Genomic DNA, 23755 nt, shown 5'->3' on the forward strand with positions numbered 1-23755 from the left:
TTCTCATTAGTACATGCTGCCGGCCCAACAGCCTGTCACAGCAATACATATAAAAATAATATAATACTGTATAAAGTGAAAACAAAATCAGGGCACTATCTCAGGATACACAAATATTAAGAAAGGTGTAACATGTAATTGTTTGACCATACAAATGTGTACAAGTGGACAAACATAATGTTCCCTTGACAAACAGACAAAGTGGTTTTCTTGTCCTCAAGGAGAAGCATCTTTGTCCACCATCTATCCATATACAACAACTTCACTCTAAACATGAAAAAGTGAGGAACATTTACATTTTCAAGGTAACTGACTGCATTAGATTTTAGACTATAACGATTTGAGGAAAACTGCCAACATTTAACATTTAAGACAAATAATTATCTTTTGCTGAGATAAGTTATCATTAATATGTAATGAAAATGTATCTTTCATAATTATAACAACTTAAATTTTGAGTTTGTGCCAACTAATTCTTTGTCATACACATAAACAAAACAAGTTGGTCAGAATGTTGATTCAGAAACAGTGTTAAAACTTTCAAAAAGTTATATGATGATAAGATCTAGTGTAGACAGTAGCTTTGAAATTTGGAGCTTCATAATTTTTGAATTATGATCTCTGTCTGTCTTTGAGTGTCTCAATGTGTATCACTGAGTGAGTGTCTCAAACCAGTTAACCAGACTCCAGGTCCAGTATGCCAACGTGTGCAGACAGATTCCTCTCTGCCTCCAGCTGGCCCTTTGAGCTTTTCCATGTGTACCACACGGTGACCTTGTATGGGCATGCTTTGTTCTCTCCCCAGCATATAAACCTGACGTGGAACAGGTGTGCCAGCCGGCACGGCTGGAGGGAACCATGTCCCCTGTGTGGCCGCAGCCGGCACTCAAAACAAGCCCGCCCACATGACACGGCTAATAAATATAAGTTTTACAAGCACCGTGGAACACTTTGTATCGGCTAATTACACAGGACTGTACTGTAAATTCAGTGCAAAGGTGTTCTGGTTGTGGTTGCAATGAATAAAACAGAATACATTAAAACAATTATAACATATAATTATTTCCCTCACTCAGTTGTTGATGTGGCAGTTTCATAATTTACAGTAGATGTCAATGATGGAGTAAACACAGGCCGTTGTCCTTATGACCATCTGTATCCAACTGCATTAACCTGTATATCCTTTCAGCTGGGTATCATATTAAAGGTCACCTATTTGCAAAATGCACTGGTTTATCGTCAATATACGGAGGTCCCAAAAGTATGAGGAAAAAAACCCTCCTACTTATCATCGCACCTCCAACTTTCTGAAAGCCTGTGTTCAAAAACCCCTTCCGATTTCCCTCACCTTATGACGTCATAAGCCGTTATGAAGTCACACACTCCGCATAACTAATCTAACTTAGCACTACCTCGAATTGTGATAATCACTCCCCCAGATACTACCTGGCAGTTAGATCCAGGGCCGATCAGAGCAGACTGGGCTTTAGGGAAGACACCACAACATGAAAACAGTTTCTAGTAGAAACCCAAATAACAATTCTGAACCTGAAAGTGGCATACTATGTGACCTTACGTTTTTTGTCCCTAAGCTAAATTTGACTTGATCATTAGGCAGGGTCTAGGCAGAGGATATGGGTTCTCAATGTGAGTCCCTACAGACAGTTTAGATAAAAACCTTTTCCTGTGTGTGTCCTTGCATTGAGCCAGTATCACATTATTAGTAGTGGCTGTCCAGTACCTGCACTGGCGCTCCATTGATCATCAGGTAATAAAGCTTGCTGAGGATGCTCTGCTGCAGCTGGTCCCAGGAAATAGACCGGTCCTCCCTCATGAGAAATGGAGGTCCAAACCTTGAGCAGGAACAGAAAGTATTTAAAATGACCGCTCACAACACCCCTCCACATTACCTCACGCCTCCTCTTATCCTATTTTAATATATACAATTATCTATAAACATCATCGGCATCGGAGCAGAAATCTCATTACAGCCTCGCTATAGGAGGACAGAGGGAGACAATAATGAGGGACAACCATCCCTCTGATATAATCACAGACCACAGGACGCATTAAGCATGATACACATTTAATTGAGGGCAGCCCTCCATTGTGTGCTTGAGATTTATTAGTGCGAGACCACGTGTGTATACACGTGCGTGAGGAGACAAACAAAAGACACAGGCAAATACACAGTTACTGACAATGGGGTGCTATAAAACGGTAGATTAATCATCAGCGGTAATAGAAGGGTAATTAATGAAAATTAAGCTCTGTCACTAATTTGTAATAGTCTCCCATGATTTTTTTAAATATAATTTAAGACAAAACAGTAACAAATTAAACACATCCGCAATGATGCAATTTCCCAATAACATCCTATGTAGCTACAACAGAGACACTCAAAATGAATAAGGTTGATTTCTTTTTCAGGATGGTAACTATTAACATTCAGTGGTGGTTGACGAGAATGGCTGCAGGGACCAAAACACGGGAGGAAACATTATACACAACAAAATGGGAATGAAAGTTACATTGGAAACTGCTATGAACCAGAGACAAAACAATTCCATACTTTGTGGTTTGGTGCGAGACAAATGGATTTCATTCAAAGGCCTTGAAGAGTTTGTTGGCAACTATCTCCAACCCTCATTTCTCCCAAACTTAGAATGTGTACAGAATGCAGTGAATACATTTAGTGTGAATTTTAACTATTTTTCCTCCCCTTATGAAAGAGATTTTTCATTTGATCATGCATCCAAATCTATTCTTTACACTTGTTTCCTCAAAAACGAGCTCCAGTACTAAGTAAAATGCCATAAAATCAATACAAATCTAATTGTTAACTTTCTAGTTTCACAGGTTTACCAAAGGAACGAAATTGTAGCACTTTCAGACTTTGTTGACTTTCAGAAATGCACCTGGGATGGTATTCCACAGAAAAGCAAAGCGAGAAAACAAGTAAGTGACTCCAATGTCATTTTGTTGGCGCAGACAAGTCCTCCAGCTGTCATCGGATGAGAGCGAGAGAGGGGTGTGTGCTTTGATCGACGACGGAGAGGAACTGAGACACGGATGGGATTGGACTTTCCCCCACAGCCCATGTTGGCGAGCTCACCAATCTTGATCTCTCTGGACCCTGTCAGAGAGACGAATGTCTGATCTCTATATCGTGCCAGATGTCCGATTCCTTAGCCGATTGATTTGAAACTCATCTTGCAGCGAGATGCGAGTCCTTCTTTCTGTAACGGGGAGCTATCATGACCTTGACGCGCTCCACCAGAGCAAGGCTGGGTATAATTTGGATGGAGCGACTGTACATTGAGCTCACATCTGCTGAGAAACCGAGGAATTAACAGTGAAACCATCTAAAAGTGTTATCGCCGACGAGTCAAATAAGCTAAGATTTGAAATTCTGTTAAGCTCCTCAACTCTCCTCAAGTTAAAGATGACCTGTCATTGCTATGCTAATTGTCATTCAACCTTGATTTATACTCGAGAGACCATTGAGGGGTGACCCTCATTTGCAATGATGTTGAGTAAAAAAATAAATAAAAAAAATAAAAATAAAAAAAATAAAAAGCAAAAGCAACAACAACTGATGCTAAAAGACGAGGGCAAAAGCTGCATTTCCAATGCAAAAACCCTCATCCTAACAAGCTGACGAATAAAAGAGCAGCATCAAATCTATAATAGAGCAGGACAGAGCGGCTAATGTTAGCTTAACACAAAAAATATTGTAATGTTGGATTACTATTTTAACTGCACTCATAAACCATGAGGAATATTAGTAAAAAAAAATGTTTAATATATTTAGTTAATTGTAGTTAGATAGTAGTTACTCAATTACTAAATATTAGTTACTCAATAACTACAATTTTGTGTACCTTATTGTAAAGGGTTATCCATTTTTCCTCTGATGACCATTAATGACATGCAACAGCAAACGAGACCATCAGTGCAAAGAATGCTATTTTTATATAGTTTTTCTTCTTCTTGTGGTTCTTCCTCTGTCCGGGTACGCTCACCCAGGAACAACAGCTGGTGTCTTAAAAACACTTGTCAGAATATCTTATTGCAACCTCTAAAATTTCTGTCTAATAAGTATCATGGGAAGGTTATGTCAATAGGAATGGACGTGGGATCTGAACGGGTTAAATGCTGATAGCAGCACCTTAGTTGCCTAAAAGTGCAGAACCTGCACCTTAAGGCTTTGAAGATAATGCTGAGTTACTAGTTACTGTAATTGGTTAGCCAAGCAAGCTAACGTTTGCCGCTTACGTCAGAGCAACTAAACACACAGCTTAATCTTTTCATTACAAGGTAAAAAGGTTAAAAAATAAGGAAAAGACACCACCCTCCAATCTGTTGAGGTACACGAGTAACTCTCTTATTAGTGCCCCATGCACACCAATTTAACATGCAGAGAAACCCAAAGCTTAGTTACGGTTGCTAAGCTATGAGTCGATGTCCACTGTTTGGTAGCGGGGTTTGGCAGAGAGTCCAGTTGACATAATTACCTAACGGTCTGTTGGCCCGCGCCTGCAGCGTTGCACACCAACAGCAGAATCTTCACAGGGACGCCCTGGTTGAGGAACTCTGACGACAACGTCCCAGATGGAAGTAACCTCTGACCCTCAAGACCTGTGGCGTACGGGGACGATGGGAGGCTGTGGTGGTAACCTGGCAAGAGAGAGTCAGAGAAGGGTCGAGAACGCAGAAAGAGACACTAAGGTGAGTCATATGAAGAACGAAAAAGTTTGTTTTTAGGTGCATATACAATCACCTTCTTGATAAATCCTGCTGATCCTGTACCAAATGTAAATTAGTTTGGTAGACAACAGCGTACTTATAAAGCTAAAGACCAATTCTAAAGATACTGATACCGACTGAGATTTGACACACCTGACACGGTATTGCTACACCCTCTCCTCGAAATGAATCGATTGCACGTACTGAAAACTGTATGGTTAAAACTCCACACCTCTAACATGCTGCAGGAGTGGGATTGAGATGTACAAAGTGGCGAGACAGCAGCTTTCTATTTGGGGAACAGTGATTCAGAGGGGAGAGCAGATGGACCAATGGCTGCCTGCACTCTCAGCAGGAGGCATTATCTGATGCATCTTCAGCTCCACATCCTCTGCTGGTGGGGTGCCAAGCAAGCGCCGCTTTTCTCTCCCGTCCCCCCTCCCCCGTCCCCCACACACACACCCCAAAAACCACACACACACACACAGACACAGCCTTTGCTCTCAGGAGCAGTGTGACTGAGCCAAAAAAAAAGTTCTCGTCAGACGGCCCCGCGACCTCCGGGCCCCTCAGAAGTCTGCGGCAATAAATCAAACGGCGAATTAGTCTCGTCGACACAGATGAGAAGGTATTGATTGACCACGGTGGCTGTGTTGTCCCCAAACGTTTCATACCTGACGCCTGATTCATCACTGACAAAAGCAAATGCCACTGCTGAGAATCCCCTGGCAAAAAGCAGCAAGCCTTCTGCGATGGCACATCCCTCCCTCTTCCAGAAATAATTGGGGAGTGAGGAGGTTGGGCTTGTGCACTGCATGAAGGGCGAGACCTATTCAAATCAAAGTCTACATTCAAAGCGCCAAGGCTTTAATGTTAAACCCCCCGCGATTGCTGTGTCATGACCCCTGAGAAGTAGAGTCATGGTAAGTATGCAAAGCGTTTCATGTATTAATGTCGCTCTAACGAAGCGAGTGATAAAACTTGCCTAAATCACGCGCTGCAATTTACATGAGCAGCAGCCTTTGACAGCTGTGGGAGTGATTTATGGGAGAAAATCTAGTTTTAAACGCCCAGTGAAACATGTTCATGAAAAGGCAGTTAAGATGCAGAGATCACCTCCTGGCCCTGTCCCACTAGGATTTATACAGGGATGCAGGGGAGGGGACCAACCTCTCATGACTCATCTATTTTTTTATGGCTTGCTCTCAAAAAAACGGTATTGTTTCGAGAGTCGTCTCCCCCCCAAGGCTCCTGTCACTCCTTTACCTTGTTTACAGGATGAATAATGGTGGCAGTATGAGATGTTAGGTGTGTGATGGTTTATTTCAGCTGCTGTAGTCGTATTTTAACACTATGTTACAATTCCCATAGCTGTACCAAAAAAAAGGTACAACAAATGAAAAAAAAAAACATGTGAAAATGAATATCTCGCACACACATGCCAACGCCAAAACGCACACCACAACAAAAGTTAACTTTGTTTAGCATATTAGCATACACACCTGTTGATCATAATATCTTATTATCAAGAGAGCCTCGAACTAATTATAAGGAACCACAGGAGCCAACTTATCAAGTAGTGTGAATTGAACTCCTCTGCGTCAGACTGAACACAGTCAAACTATAAAAGCCCATCATTAAACACCTATTCAACACGACTACCCCCACAACTAAAGTACCTTGCCCCCAAAATAACATTAACTGTCATATTCAAGTCTTTCAACAAAAAAGACAAAACCAAAAATACTTGCACATGTTATCTGACTATCAGCTTATTTTCATTTTCTAATGAAGACTTATTTTTAGATATGACATAATATTTAATTGGTTGGAAAAACATAATTTATGGACTGAGAATGTGATACATGATATGCCAAAGGAAAGATGAGTGAGATCATGTGATTTAATAAGCACTTGGGTTAGAAAGGAAGGTGTATGCTTTTTGGATCTGTACTCCAAAGTAAACTATTACTCGCTGGGAGATGTGAGGGTAGACTTCATTTTAAAGCTTGGTGTGGGCTGCTTCTCATGTTTGCCCTGTCATTCTTGTGTAATCTTGTCTGCCAAATTACTTGAATGTCACATTTCATTGTTTTCCTGTTTGAACAGAGCAGAGCATCCCCCGTGGGTTGGCTGGATTACACGTGAAAAATCTTTCAAGCACAAATTGGCAACGTTAAGATAACAAATTCTTCAGATGATATCGTAATATTGCAAGATATTTGATTTTATCGCTAAACAAGACTGAGTATACGGCTAGACCTGAGACTACTGAGGCTGACAGTGGGGCTAAATGCTAGCATGCTCTCGCATGTAACATGCTAATGTTCCAAGTTCACGTCTTAGTTATGCTTGTTAGCATCCTAACAGCATGGACATTATTGCTTTTGGGTACTAAGTCATAAACCAAAGCATGGGACAAGTTGAAAGTGTGTACCTAGTGGTGCTAGACACAAAGTTCCCAACGTCACTGGGTTAATTCTATGGACACCTTGAAGGTCAGTTTTGGTGTGAACCAAAGTGGTGGACCGACTGACAGATTGATAGATCAATTGTACTAGCAGGGCTGATCAAAATGATTAGGTATCTTCAACTCATTTAGTCACCTTAGTAGTGGTGCTGCCAAACTGCCACTCATCAAACATGTTTTATACATTAGTTGGACCTGAAATGTCCATATTATTTGGAAACTAAAATGGCTAAAACATACATTATATAGCAGTAGAACTAGATGAAGCACCTCATGGCAGGGATGGTATGGTGGGAAAAGCTCAAGTCAACTTTCCTCTATTTTTAATCATAGTATGTACAATTGTTGAGCAATAAACTGTCCTTAGAATAACAAGCAAAACCCAAACTACAGTATGATAATCAAATTTTACTGACAAGTGACTGAAGAGGAGTAACAACCTGTTCTCTGTTTGTAAGAGTGATTTAAAAAATGTGAAAGCCAATGATCTGTTTCCATATATTCTTTGGCAGGTAGTTCCATATTCAAGTCTCGTCCTTGGCACCAGCACTCCCCCCACAGTCTTGTGCTTATTCATGTCTTTCAGTGCACCGTTGAGTACCAAACATAGAAAGCAATCTCTTTTAGATGAAACTTGTGAACATGGCCTTAAGGATTTTTATACAAAATAATTGTTAACCTAAACCTGGAATAGTTGATGCAGATGGTAGGCACATGAAACTGCTGTAATCCAAATATAACAAAAATATCCCCACTGTCCTGAGGTCACATGGGAGAAACGAAGGGTGTCAAAGTAACGTGAAATATGGCACTGCGGTTCTATAGGAGCCACGAGATGCTGACAGACAGGGTTTAGGACATATAAGTGACCTGAAGGGAGAGAAAATGGCACCTGACATCCATTATGTATAACTATTTATAACCTGAAACTGCAGCTTTGTCCCACCACCATGTATCGAGCTATCTTTGGAAAGTGCTGTCTTTACCCTTTGCCTTTTTCAAAACTAAAAACTCACTAGGAAAGGTGTAAGGAACAGATCAAACAGCGTGTTTATCTGCTCTGATGTAAGCAACATTTGTGAGCATGCCTCGTCTACAGTTTACTGTTTACAAAACAGTCTTGTCATCTCACATACTTATAATTGTAGGAGTATACCTGCACAGTGTATGACAAGAACAATGAAACAAGAAAAATACGTTAGGGAACTTAAAATGTTGTCTATGAAGATAAACAATTTAAAGGTAGCAGTGTGGGATAGAAAGAGGGTTTGGGGGCACAATAAGCCTGTTAGGGAGGTAAGATTGACTGAAAAGGAAGCACGTTCCCCGAACATAGCAAGGGGCCTTTAAAGATTACAATATCGCACATGTATTCTCACGGGGCAAACATAGCAGTGTGACAGTGCAATCTGCAGTGCACAGAAAGTGATGAGTGCTGATGCAGAGTCTCCATGTCAACCTCTGAAGGCTGAGCTAGTGAGAACCCCAGAGGTTTTAGACTGTGCTTGCAGACCAGCCAGACAGTCCTGTCAGGCTGGGCCTCCTTTAAGGAAGCACTGCTCTGGCCGCTCATTGAGAACATAAATTGAAGCACTAAAAGTCAGTTTTTTCGGGGTGCATCAGCAGTGTTGACACAGCACTGGGACTATACAGCCCTGTGAGAGAGGACAACAGAGCAGAACCTATTTGTTTACACCACAAAGCAAGAGACAAGGGGGGATACTATGCGCTGAAGTACACATTTTATATCACTAGCTTAAAGAAGGATGAAATGAAGACAATCAATCTGAGTGCATGGGGGATCTGCACAGCGGGGGAATGTAATTCAGAGAGCTCTGTGTGCAGCTATGTACTTCTTAATGTGCTCCCACAGGGCCCCCCTGCAGTAAGGTGCATTCCCAGAGGGTTTCATTAAGCAAAGTACATTAACAAAAGTGGTTTGTTTGCTTACAGAGCTGTGTCTACAGCCACAGTAAAGTAGGAAAACATATGTGTATAATGTAATGTATGTTATGTTGTGTTGTTGATAAAAGCCTTGTTTCCACTGAGCTGTTGAGTACTGCATGGCACGCATTTATATACGTTTCCACTGTCAAAAGTTGGGAAGGGAACCAAATTAAGCTAATCAAATCTACAGTAGAGTTGCCGTTTCCGTTCTGACCATGCCGTGCCGTGCTGAACCGAACCGAACTGTGCTGCTCAGTGAAAACGAGGCAAAATAAATATTGTTGTACAGGATGTCATGCTTTGACCTCACCTAAGATCCGTGCAGAGCCTCCTCTGATGTACAGGGGCGGAGCCTGGAAGGCGTAGATGACGTCATTCTCAGCTATGCTGGTCAGATCCTCCTCATCGAAGAAGGAGCGATGGAAGCCTGTGGAGTACACCTCTGTCAGGATCACCTGGAGACAAATACAGACACATGTTAGTTTCCTTATTACACTCTACATCTTATATGCCGTGAGAGGGAACTTTGAACCCACTTTATGGAACACCTTGGCAGTATTATTACCCCTAATATCCCAAACAGCTTAATGTATTTCCAGCCAAGCGAGCAAGCGCACATTTCGAGCCAATGGCAATGCAAGGAAAATGCAAATCACTGTAATCACACTCTTGTGCCTGTCGATGTGAGCTGTGCTGCTCTGCTACAGCAGTCTGAGGCTTACAATAAGTAAGATAATAGTATATTATCGTATAATAATGGGAGGAATCTGGGTCCATGCTGTTTGTTCTGGCTTTTTAATGTTACCTGTTCCGGGGAAAGTTTGCCCTCGTCCGCCACCATCCTCCTTAGGAAGCCCACGGAGCCAAAGAGAGGCACAGGCAGCCCAACCCGCAGGTACCTCTGTCCTTTGGTGCTGAACACCAGAATCACACACAACGGCCTGCACACAAGACACACAATCAGAGACAGTGGGAATTATTATTTTTTTTTTTAGAAAAAAATAGAAGCAAATTAAAGAGAGGGGAAAAGAACAAACTAAGAAAACACACAAAACAAGCCCGTACGTAACCGTGCCATTCCTACAGCAGCCCCCTCGTCCACGGCAAGGGAAGGGACAAAAGAAGCCTTTCATGAATAAATCAATACATTTTAACATTAATAATAGATCATTAGAGGCTTCGTTTTTATGTGTGCCAAATAATGGAATCTCTATTGCATTTTTAAAAACGGGGAGCACTTGGCTCCGACCTCTGCAGAGGCAGTGCTGACATGAGCAGGGTGCTGGGACATAAATGGCTTCTTTGAATTACAATACACTGAGGAGATACAGAGGAGCCTTGCCAGGTACCTGTGGGAGTCTGTAGCCAGTGGCGCAGAAAGATAGGGACAAGAAATGTTAATACAGAGAAATTGATTTTTAAGAATTTTCTTTGCACCTCCATATGCAGTTACTCACAGTGTCACAAATAGAAATCCCTGTAACTTTTGAATACAATTAATGCAAGGCTGTAGACCTTTTTATCTTGGAAAATAATGAATACGACTGCAGTCATTCTGCCACACTAACTCAGGATAACCTAGTCTGAAGCCAAGTGCGTCGTTATGTATGTTCACAACGTAAATCCTCTAAATAAGGCATAAATGGAGGCGCTCGTGGTATGGTCGGTATCTCTGTAATATAATGAATGCATTTAAATTATTTAAAAATTAAAATGGCCATATTACATTATATTTTTAAAATGTGCTGCGGGCCAATCAATCAGTTGTGTCACTCCTGCACTAGTGGGTTAACTAAAAAAAAAAAGAAAAAAGAAAAGGCGGGCCGTAGTTTGGACACCCTATAGGCTCAGTCCTCATCGCAGCAGACCCGGTTCGAATCAGACCCGTGGTCGTTTCTCTGCATGTCCTCCCCTCTCTGCCCCATTTCAACACTGTCTCTTCAAATCTATCTAATAAAGCGAAAAACGCCAAAAAAGAATATAGGCATAAACACACAATCTACATGGTTTGTCACGTGTCGGAATTTCAACCTGCAAACTGGTTATGTTTTAGCTGCACAAACTGTCAAGTGACTAAACCAAAGTCAAGCAGGCAGGTTCACTGTGTGGTTCACCCACTACTACCTGTAGTGGTTGGGTTGTTTCTCAACCATTTTTTTCAATATGGGCCGTTTTATTTTAATTAACAATTTCATTGCGAATGGGCTGACTTGTCAGGGACAAGAAGGGCTGATTGTAATTGTTCTGGAAGCTTAAGTCTAAAAGGTGGTGGTGGTGGCTGGCGGGGTCTCCACTGTTTGCAGGCTCACGTGCATGTTCATGTGACTTTCTTTCAGGCTTGACTCCTCTCTCTCTCTATGTATCATCCAAACACACACGAGGCCTCACTCATTGAGACTGAAAATTGACTTTATTTGCTTTGTATTATATTTTAGTTTCTTACTAAATAAATATTTTTGCAGATAGATCTCTCAGCAACACTCTGGTGCTGACTTTATTCCATGTACTTCTTCTGAATGCTGAAACTGGGTAATGATGAGGACTGGTTACCATGCATAAATATACTGAAAATCATTACATTGTTTGGCACTGACTGATGTTCAAAGGTCCGGTACTTGTCCAAAGACCTGGGGTTGAGAGGCCTCTGATTTAAAGGACCAATAGGTTTATATTTCTTTAAGCATATCAGAAACATATTCTGGCCCTAAGCTATTCAATAATGTTTAAACTATCAACAGGCCTTTGAAGTTTGCTCTGTAACCAACTGGGAACCAGTATAAAGATCATAAGTCTACTGCTTCTTGTGAGGCACACCCAGTATTGTTAAATCTGAGTCTCCGGGGCGGAGGGGCGTGCTTAATCCTGTACCACTGATTTGGGTTGGGAACAGGAAACTAAGAAGAGCAGAGTAATTGGCGGTCCTGATCCAGCCACAGCTCAAAGAGGTAGCCTATCCTCCAATTTAAGCTCGATTCATTTTTTATACCAATATGGATGGACCAAACAAATCACTGTAACTGCTGAACCACCCTATAGACGGACTGGATTACTGTTCACCAGTATTCATTTGAGTCAATGATATCTTGCCTACATTGCTTTCCAAATTATTATGCAAATTATATTTTTAAATAGTCGATGCAAATGACAGTCAGTATAATTTTCAAGTCATCAACCGTTAAAGTATGATTCAAATTTTATTGAACAAACAAACCTCCAAATGATAACGGTATTTTTTTCAAAAATAAAAAACTCAAACTGCACCGTTCCAACAGAGTTTCAAAACATTTTATAGGTTGTAAAGAAATAAAAATTGTCATTTGTTGAATTTGCAGGATGTGAAGGTCATATTTAGTGAAATCAAAAGCTATTTCAATCAAAAACATCTTAACAGGCCAAGTTACATGTTAACATAGGACCCCTTCTTTGATATCACCTTCACAATTCTTGCATCCATTGAACTTGTGAGTTTTTGGAGAGTTTCTGCTTGAATATCTTTGCAGGATGCCAGAATAGCCTCCCATAGCTGCTGTATTGATGTGAACTGCCTCCCAACCTCATAGATGTTTTGCTTGAGGATGCTCCAAAGGTTCTCAACAGGGTTAAGGTCAGGGGAAGATGGGGGCCGCACCATGAGGTTCTCTCCTTTCTTCAATGCACCATCTTTGCAGCATGAGATGGTGCATTGTCATGCATGAAGATGATTTTACTACGGAAGGCACTGTCCTTCTTTTTGTACCACGGAAGAAAGTGGTCAGTGAGAAACTCAACATACTTTGCCGAGGTCATTCTCACACCGTCAGGGACCCTAAAGGGGCCTACCAGCTCTCTCCCCATGATTCTGGCCCAAAACATTACTCCGCCACCTCCTTGCTGACGTCGCAGCCTTGTTGGGACATAGTGGCCATTCACCAACCATCCACTACTCCATCTATCTGGACCATCCAGGGTTGCACGGCACTCATCAGTAAACAAGACTGTTTGAAAATTAGTCTTCATGTATTTTTGAGCCCAGTGCAACCGTTTCTGCTTGTGAGCATTGTTTAGGGGTGGCCGAATAATAGGTGTATGCACAGCTGCAAACCTCTGGAGGATCCTACACCTTGAGGTTTGCGGGACTCCAGAGGCACTAGCGGCTTCAAATACCTGTCTGCTGCTCTGTAACGGCATTTTAGCAGCTGCTCCCATAATCCGATGAATTTGTCTGGCAGAAACCTTCCTCATTATGCCTTTATCTGCACCAACCCGTCTGTGCTCTGAATCAGCCACAAATCTCTTCACAGTCCGATGATCACGCTTAAGTTTCCGTGAAATATCTAATGTTTTCATACCTTATCCAAGGTATTGCACTATTTGACAATTTTCGGCAGCAGAGAGATCCTTTTTCTTTCCCATATTGCTTGAAACATGTGGCCTTCTTAAGAATGTGGAACGTCCTTCTTAAGTAGTTTTTCCTTTGATTGGGCTCACATGGCAAACTAATTATCACAGGTGTATGAGATTAAGTTCAATGATCCAAGGCGCCCTGAGACACAATATCATACATGAGTTTAATTGAAAAACAAAAAATGTAAAGTTTATGACACTTCAATCCAATTTACATAACAATTTGGAACACGGTGTATATATGCCTACAGCCCTAGCGTTTATGCTCCGATAATGAACATGTATATGCAGCAAAAAAAGATCAGTGTACAGTTCTGCGCTTTACATACAGTGTAAACTAAAATAATAACAACATTCAAAGAGCACATGGTTGCCAAGGGACAGAGCCCAGTGTTTGGATTTCTGGGCACAGAAAATGTTGGTTTGGTAACAAACAGTATGTGTTTATGGCTTACAGACATGACTTGGCTGGGAGTGAGCTTGAACCTTTCACACACAGAAATGCATTAAACAAAATGCTTAAAAAGGAAAGAAGCCCCATCTGTTTTCTCCTAAATTTATCCCTTTAGAAGCGTTTTCTCGCACACGGTGTGTCACGCAGTAAAACGGTTACTAAATACTCTCCACTTGATAAACTGTCAGAGCCAGGCTTTTAAAAACTATTTCCCAAATTAGAAAAGATGTCGGCTGAACTTGAGTGAACCATTGCTAAGACTAAAATTAAAATTAAAAGAACAACCACTAACAAGAAGAAACCATGGAAAACCTTTCATCAGCACACCTCTGTGTCAATCACAGCATAGTTGCAAAGCATTCGCTGTGTAAAGGGCACATTTTAGCCTAAGAAACTCTGCCATATGCTGATATTAAGATTGTGATGGTGTCCTTGAGGTTAAGAATGAGCTGAACATTTTTACACCGCTCTCACATCTGTTTGTTCAACCTGTAGCAGAAGCTTGCAGCCAGTTAGCTTAGCGCAAAGAATAAGGAAACAGCAAGCCCGGTTCGGTCTTAAGATAACAAAGCCTTAGCCTAGGAAGCTAACTAATTAACACATGACATATTGCTTGCTAGCTGTAGACTCATAAAGAAAGTGCAGAAATGAGAGGATTCATGATCTTTTCATCCAACTTTCCCCCCCGAAAACAAAGAATCGAACTTCCTAAAATGTTTGAAAAAATCCTATTTTAAACAGGATACATAGTTTTGGGGTATGTTGACTTAATTCATACAATGAGAGGTCAAACGTGTAGAGAAATGCTGATGTCCACTGCTCTAAAAGAACAGAAATCTGAAAATGCTGGAAACAGATACAATGATCCTTTATCAGTTGTGTCTGGTAGAAGTGGAGGAGGTGTGTTATGTTGTCTGTCAGTGTGGGTTTAGGAGGACACTGCAATCTGAGTCTGTTTCGGCGACCAACAGCCCAACTCCAGGGGACACGACTGTGGGAGACAAAATCAGTTTCCACAACATGGGGACCAGAGTAAAGACTACAAACAAGTAATGTAAGCATGTTGTGAGTACTTTGGCGAAAGCCAGTGTTTGGACTTCTAAACAAAAGGAAAAAGTTTATGTGTGTTATTGTGTGTGTTCAAGAAAAAGAGACTACTACATAATTAAAGTGAGAGAGGTACTTTAGTTGGTTGGAAAAAGGGTGTGAATGGGGTCTCCCTCCTTGAAAATGTCAGGATTTCCTGCGTTGGCTGACCCTCGTCGACCTTTCATGGCGGCTAATTGGTTGTTGTGATGTAAAATTGAATAAAACATTGTTCAATCCTGAGAGGGTTTTCCCATCAGCTTTTCCTTCTTGATTCCAGGCTTCCAGCTTTACAATTGCTTGTGTCGTTAGTGCATGAACAAAACTGGGTGTTGTCCGGCCTATTTTCTTATTGTATTGTACCCTTTTTTTAAATGCACCAAGCTTAAAAGCTTGACCATTTTCATGAACAATCATTTCAGATGATTCACCCAAGTGCGGCGTGAAAACGTGGCAGTGCTCACCTGGTCTGGCGTAGAGGAATGGGGAGTGAGATGCAGAGGAACGGGTCAAAGGTGTTGCTCTGTTTCAGACAGTGGGGGCATGTCAGTGAAGATCTGAGGAAAAAGAAAGTTACGTTAGCCTTAAAAAAAACCCAGCTGTTCTGACTTGACTACCAAATTAATCTTGGGAGTCTTCCTGAATAAGTCTGACAGGAAAGGAGACGGCTTAATCTTGTTACACAAGTGAACAACATAGTTTAAAAAAAGGGAACTCGGCGTTCCACAGAGAACCCCTTGATCCCACTGTGAGAACGGAAAAAGATGGAGTGATGTAACTGGTGAGAATGAGAGAGACAATGGGTGAGGGTTGGGTGTGAGTGTGGTAAGTAGTAGAAGAAGCCCCCTTGGGTGATAGTGGCTATAAACAGGAGCCAGATGAAGTGCTTTCTATCTTGTTGCATCACCTTCACCAGTGCTGCTAATGCTCATGTGATGCCATTACGGAATCAAGATCAGAGGAAAAGTCGGGAGCCTTCCTGACCTTTCTTCCTCGTAGATCACTGAAAAAGGATATGTCAATGCGCAGTACAGCAGTGACTTTCTACGATCACACATTTCCGTTCAGTCCCTTGTGTTCATGATTACACAGTTTTACAATAGGGAGCAACTTATTCCATTTAGCTAATTGTCTGAACAATGAGTCAGTCAGAGAGCTCACTGAGGTTAATGGACTGATTGCTGGAAGTGATTTTGTAAACTGTCCAGTAACTAAATTAAAGCCTTGGTTCAGTGTTTAGAGGTAATCTGTGTAAGATTTCCTGGATAAACACACAGCGATCAAGTGAATCTTCAACTGGTGCTTTCTATCAACTGCTTTGATTATATGAAGGAGCGTCATTGTGTGTAAACCAAAATGATTTTGTATGGATTTGACATTAATCCGTCAGACAGACAAAGGATTCAAATATACAGCTATATTTAAATAAAACTCACTATTGGCCATCGTCATTTAAACCAGTCATTCCCAAACAGGATTACTTGGACCCCGAAGGGTAGGCTTCTCCTTCAGTTGTCAAGGGGTACGAGGAATGATTGGAATAGCTCAACGAAAAAATATATCCTGATATAAGTAATCTGCAACAAATCTGTAAACACGCTAGCTATGTTTTGGGCTCTTGAATAAGAGCCAATACTTAATGATAGATGGTAAAAACAGACAGCAAGAAGTCACAGAATAACATAAAATAGTTAGCTTAGTAATGAAAGATAAGTTAAGATAGTTAGCTTAAACTAATGAATGATGATACAGTTAAAGTTAGCTTACAGTAATGAACAGGCTAATAGGCCTACGGGAAAATAAACATTTAAAAAAGATAGGCTAAAGGTGATGAATAATAAATGTATATAGTCAGCTAAAACTAATGAATATCAAGTAAAAATAGTTATCTAAAACTAATGATAAACAGTTAAAATAGTTAGCTAAAAGTGGTGAATAATTGGTTGATTTAAATTCATGTCAAGTCATCTACTGTTCCTATGGAAACACTGTCTCTTGCCATCCGTGCACCAACAATGAACCCTCTTTCAAAGTCACTTAGATCTTTTTGTTTGATCTAAAACTGAGCCTGCCCAGAATTTGTATACCTGTCACCGAGCATGATTGTATGCCAATTGCTTAATTGTACAATGCAGTATACCTGTGTGAAAGCGTAGTTATGTTTCTCCCCTCATTTATTCAGGTTTTTACTTTCACATCTTCCATATCTTTAGAATATGATTCACCACTGCTACTGTAATTGGCAAGCACCATGCTGTGCATAAATTGGTAATAGGCCGGTGTGAAGCACAGTGCAGCAGCAATAAAATAGATAGAGTGAAATATTGAGTGTGAGGAGACTTGAACCTCACAAAGAAAAATCAAGAACATTAACTGATTTATTTCAAATGCCAAATTCCCTTTTAGACCATGTCTAATAATACTCCTTCTTTCTCCTAATCCACATACTTTTTACATTGAGACTTTAAATCCCCAAGCTTATGAGTGTTGAACGTTTATGACCTTCACACGCCACACTACCACGGGAAATGAAGCCACAGATGAACTGTTCAAATGTGTTTTCCTTATAGGAAGGCACCTGACAGACCCAGTGGGAGGGGGAGGACGGAGGAGTGAATAAAGCTCTATTCAAGGAAGCCCAGCTGAAACTGGCTCTTAGTGGATCTATCCCTCTTGGCAGAGTAGAATGGCTGCCCTACGGATGTCTTATTCTCGCCAGGAAACAGTGAGGGTAGCTGCACTCCATGCATACAAATGCCACTCAGCCTCCACTAAAACATAGATGTGGCCTGGAACTGCTCTAAAACACTTAAAAAGAGAAAAGGAGTAAAAGGGAAGAGGTGATATTCTGGTGATGCTCTAATGGAGGAAGCGTGCAAAGGTGGAAAGGTATGTGGCCCCCTGTCTTAGACACAGCCAAGCTGAAATGACTCTGAGTTTGATGCTTTGCACCGCCCACAGCCTGCCAGAGCATTGAGTAATGCATCACCCAGGTATCTTTGTCTAATTGATTTAAACAATTAAAAAAACAAAACGTCTCTATAGACTTAAATCAAATAGACGGGCAGTTTAGTTGTCTGACCAGGCCTGGCAGCAATCCTCTGTTGGGGGATGAACAGTAGTTTATTCAACTATTCCTAAATGGAAAAGACATAAACCTTAAAGTGCTCCTCATAATTTACTTATTGAAATTACAATAAAACGGCTGGGCCTGTACACTCCAAATTACCGGTTACCCAGTTCTGCCCTTCAAACCGTAACAAATAAATCAGGAGATATGATCTAAGCAAAGGTCAGACGGTCCGACCGATTCAGAGAGATTAGACGTGAGGGTCCCTGAGAGAAAGTGGCACCGCGGTAAGACGAGCTGCGCTCCCTCTGAAACTGCACCACGTCTGTAATCTGAAACGCTCGGCTGCCCGTCACTTGGCTCTGCCTGCCTGTGATCAAACAATGCTCCACAGACAGGCACCTCAGCGCAGTCCCCACCGACCGACTGCAGCCCACCCACAACATGGACAAAGATCACAGTGTTTGATCTGATTTCAAGATTTACTTAAAAGTGGGTAAAGAGCAATGATTGAATAAATTCTGATCTTTTGAAAAGAGCCGTGTTTTATACTCTTCTTAAAATGCCACTAAATGTAATATAAAATGAAGCCTGGGTGACTGATTTCTTGCTCAGCTTCAGCATGTGATGACAGATAACATAAATAAATTAAAATCGAATAACTCTCGGCCTTGGCTCGCTTAGATTTAATTTGTTTGAACATGCATAATGGCCGTGATGATTGCATTGTGACAAACAGGGCTATTACAAGGATAATTCTTCGCTCTGTCAACCCTACATGTTGTATCACATCGGACACTGAATTGCCAAGTTTTACGCAGACTCCGGCAGTGGTGTGCCCTTGGGACACAGAGGAAGAGAGAGGGACAGGAGTCAAGAAATATTTGTCAAGAGTCCAACCCCAGCAGTGTTAATACATTTCCATTTAGACGTCACAGTCATGTTATGCATTTGAATGGTAAAAATGTACTTCCCTCCGTATCATCTCACCCAGTCAACCTGTGAGAGTAACACATCTCTGCCTGCCAGACAGCTGCTTCCCGTCTAGACACACCCAAGTTGTCATGGCTGAGACATTTAACAGTGAGGAGGGTAGCAATTAAAGGATGCTCTCAGACAGATGTATTACGGGCAGTTGCACAAAGCTGCCAATTTTCCCAGGAATTAACAGATGGAAGATGGTACTGAGAAACAAGATATAAGCAGTTCAGTCTGGAGGGACAAGTAAAAAATTAAAATAAATAATTGATTAAATAGATTGAATTTTTGGTTGATGTTCGATAATCAGTCCTTGGGGTCAGTGGTCTATGGAGTCCAGATGGTGTTAGAGCTGGATACAGAAGGTACTTCTGAAGACAGAAAGATTGGAACGCATTGGTCTAACTGAAGGGATGAAGCAAAGCAAGAGGAAGTGGCCTATACATTATAAAATGACTGGATAAAAGAGTACGCAATTAATTGCCTACGGAGTGCATTCCCCACAACGTCCAGATAAATAGCTGTGAGTACTTGACCACTGTGTAAATGGTTTTCAAAATGACCGCAACAAATCTGCAGTGCAAACTTCCCAATGTTTTCTCGGACCAGACATGGCGCACTGATGTCTTGTCTGGACAAACCTCGACATCACCCAGAAGGCCCCAGCTGACAGATTATGTATGTACTTCTTATGTGAAAACCTTAAATGCATGTTCATCTCCCCTTAATGTAAGTCATGGAACTTCCAGCTGCATAAAAAATGACAATACAGTATGGATGAAAAGCCTTTTTTTTTGGGGGGGGGGGGGGGGGGGGGGGTTACAATGCATCACCACAGTAACCAATAGTAACTGGTTTATAAAAGAAAATACCTTTTTAAATTCTCAACAAAGTACAGCGGTAATAGGTGACCACTGGAACAGCTAATAACCCCAATAACTGTTATTCATACCGCACAAAAGGTAAGACCTTGAAATAGGTGCAAGTACTAAAGGGGCTTTTGTTTCCCTTGGAGAGCTACCAGGGGAGGTTTTTCATCAGACCTTTAGATTATTACCGCTCTTCACTGCTTTGTAATTACTGGAGGGCCTGGGCAAAATTGACTGTTCTTCTAGCCAGGCATATGTGTCTCAGGGGACCTCTGTGTAATAGAAATAAGGACATCTTTATGACATCAGCTGATTAATGAAGCCTAAATACCATAAATGCATGGCCAGGCTTTGTAATGTGTGGTGGACCAGTCTCTACGCAGGTGTCACACAGATATATATTTCAGTCACTTATCCAGAGCAACAGTGTGTGTGTGTGTGTGGGTAAAACATGTTAGACAAAACACAGAACTCTTAGTGGTGGTTTAGGGCTGTGACCTTTTCAAGAGCAGGGCAGTCTGACATTTAGACCATCTGACAACACAACAGTCGATCTGTTGTACAGTAAACACAATTCACAAGGCAGTCACTGAGAGGGAATATGCTGTTTTCCTCCAGATAAAAGTACATCAACATCAACACAGACTGTCAGCAAATTACTAACATTATTTTGTCGATGTTGTTGTGAACAAATCTGTATTAACAAATGCCACAGAGAATGACAAATAATTTAAAAGTTTGTCCATGGCCGCTCTCCCCGTGATGGCATTCCTCTTTATAGCCCTCTCCACCACCAACGCCAGGCTCTCCACTGCACTGCTTAACCATAGTTAATGAATAAGGTATAAAGTATAGTGTTCCTCTGCTTATTTCCGGTGCCCAAATCCCCAAAGTGGAGCTTTATAAATTGAGGCTTAAATATATCAGCCTTTTTCCTGCTGCTAACATCAGGAGGCGGACAGTCTTTGGCTGTAAGGCGTCCGAGATGGCATATATTATAGTTTGTACTGTATTTTTCTAGCATGAAGCCTGGTGACAGGAGAATACTAAACTTTGAGACTCAGCAAATTATTTATGCTGTCTAGAGAAAAAGGAAAATAAATCCTATCATAACCTAAAGATAATGGGACAAATACAGTACAATATAATAAAAGAGGCTTTACATGTAGGAGGGGTACTCGTGTTGTAGTGGTTAGTCATTCCCCTCTATGCCCCATTTCATCTCTGTCCCTCTGCACTGTCAGTAAAAGCATGAAAAATGCAAAAAGAATAATCTTAAAAAAAAATAAAAAACATGGTTATGGGAAACACAAATAGCTCTTTGTAATGAAAAGACCACATTTCGAGGCAATATTTCGACGGAATTGACTACTATTGCTTACTGATTTAAGACCGCTGTAGCTTCTTAGCTAATTATATGTTAGCGGAATGAGTTGGTTAAAAAAGCTTTCTGGCTAAATTTGTAATGTTTCAAGCCGAGTCGATACGAATTAAAACAAATATACCAATAGGATTTAAGTATGAACTTAATGGCTACATGATGTTACGCTTAAAGATTTTCAATAAGGCTGCATCACCAAATAAGCATCCTTACCAGTTGATTAAACATGTAGAAGACAAAAACAATATTATTTTGCAGTGCAGTACAGCTAGTTATTGCTTGTTTTATAACGTTTTTATTTTAAATGTATGTTTTACTTTTAAAGGAGAAAGGCTTTTATGATTGCTAATTAATGGGTTTCGCTAACATATCGCTATCACGAATAATGAGTATAGCTACTAGCTAGGGTTTGCTGGAGTGTAAACTTCCTCCAAATGAATAGGCCTAGAGATAGAGCAAAACAGATCCGCTAACTTTGGCCTACATTTTGATATGGTAGCCTACAAAACAAATGAGTTTCAGAAGAGGTCAGTAAGGCTAATGGAAGTTAGCTGGGCCTGCTAACATTTCCTTCTTAGGGCAAAAAGACATCCCTTTTCTAACGTATTTGCTCTCGTATTTTTGGCTTTGGTAAAAGCAAACACCATCCTCCAAACTCTTTTAAATACAGAGTTTAACTTAAACTTCAGCCTCATCCACACAGCTTTGACCTGCAGAGGAACCCAAAGTTTGACAGTTCTGCCTTGCTGACTGTTGCAAAGATTGGACAAAACAGGGGAATTGCTATATTTGTGCAGTTTTTCGGGCAGGTGTGCGTGTTGTATGTGAGGGAAAGGTGACTCACTTGTACTGTGCCTGGAAATGTTCCTGGACAAAGCTATGCTGGACTCTGGCCTGCTGGGACTGGGATGGGTCAGGAGACAGCACCTCCTCAGCTCCACCAGGACCCTGCATCACAGAGGAAGAGGCCATACATAATAAACACAATGCTGTCACACTCTCAGAGATCCATCACTAGTCGTCATAGTGAGAAGAAACTTATACTGCCTGTAGTGATGGTGCAACATAGAACAACATTTAAAAAGTGGTGGAAAGCACAGACCCAAACATAACCCCCTGGGAAGCCCTCGTCTATATTCTTTTATTGACTCACCTACAACAGAGAGGAAGCTGGCCTTGGATGAAGATGAAAGAGCAGTGGGAAAAAACTAACAGAGATTGATCAATGAAAGACTTACAAGGTCACAAAACAAATGTGTGGGATGGCACACACACTGAGTGTCCCACAAACACTGCTGTGAGTTAATGACACAGAACTAACGGAATAACCTTCAGCAGCAGTTTAACAGAACAATAATGAGGTTTTTATTTATTTTATGACTTACGTATATGAGCCGAGCGACTTTCCTCTGTTAGCCAGTAAGCTATGCTAATTGGCTGATCTGGATTTCGCTCTTTCCAATTTAATACACAGACGTGAGTGTGGTTTACATTTTCTCACCCAGCTCCTCAAAATAATTACTTTTCTAAATGTCAATTTCGTTCAGTTGTGGAACGGTGGCTGTGCAGAGGTCCAAAATCTGAAAGTGCTCAAAGTTATAATAAGCAGCAGTCATATCTCCACTTCACACTTTGTCAGGCGGGGAAGAAAATGTCCTGGAAAAACTTCCTTGCAGTTACCTTGTTCTGCATAAGAGGCCATCATCTGCCATACGAGCACCTTGTTAGCTTGCACGCCATCCGCCCCATAATAGCCCATCTACAAGGCAGGTACTTGAGAATGCATTAAGTCATCATATCACTTCAGCTGTGCTTTTACACCGGGGCCGGCCAGGCCAAACGGAAATGCACTCTCCGAGCCTTCTCTATTGACACACGCTCTCGCTCTGTTTACTATTCCTCTTAGTGGTCCCAGCTCCTGGTCCCATACTGGCTGCCACTGTTCCCAGGCTGGCAGCTCGACCATGACCTCCACAAACAGAGCTGAAAGGAGGTTTACAATTTCTGGAGGGGACTCGGGAAGTTGAGTGTGTGTGTGTGTGTGTGTGTGTGTGTGTGTGTGTGTGTGTGTGTGTGTGTGTAATCATTGTTGGACAGTGACATGCAGAGAGACAGGATGAGTCCTTTACAGTTCGCCACCATTTTCAAATCCCGAGGCTATTCTGCAACGAAGCATTTGAGCTTTTGCAAAGGGCCGAGCGCGAGGAGGACTGAAAGCTGACCTGCTGCACCATGCTCCGGCAGACACGTACAAAGACAAGATCTCCACCCCCTCGCTCACCAACCATTCCCTCTTTTGCATGGATGTCAGGGGATTTTTTCTATCCCTTAGTCATATTCTCCCTACAAGAATGTCAGGACTGACAAA

At 41.4% G+C, this 23755-nt stretch overlaps 1 protein-coding gene across 1 annotated transcript in view; it reads right to left on the minus strand.

Moving 5' to 3' along the window:
• The window catches only part of usp43b (ubiquitin specific peptidase 43b), a gene marked incomplete at its 5' end in the record, with an annotated part of 57689 nt that overhangs the window by 14204 nt on the left and 19730 nt on the right, over positions 1 to 23755 (minus strand). The window contains 6 exons of the mRNA XM_080044116.1: positions 1742 to 1853; positions 4518 to 4680; positions 9477 to 9621; positions 9972 to 10107; positions 15554 to 15646; positions 22232 to 22335. Coding sequence (XP_079900242.1) covers positions 1742 to 1853; positions 4518 to 4680; positions 9477 to 9621; positions 9972 to 10107; positions 15554 to 15646; positions 22232 to 22335 — 753 coding nt within the window. The remainder of the gene's footprint in view (positions 1 to 1741; positions 1854 to 4517; positions 4681 to 9476; positions 9622 to 9971; positions 10108 to 15553; positions 15647 to 22231; positions 22336 to 23755) is intronic.

This window comes from Ammodytes marinus (genome assembly GCF_949987685.1).
Source record: "Ammodytes marinus genome assembly, chromosome: 16".
Lineage (NCBI taxonomy): Eukaryota > Metazoa > Chordata > Actinopteri > Uranoscopiformes > Ammodytidae > Ammodytes > Ammodytes marinus.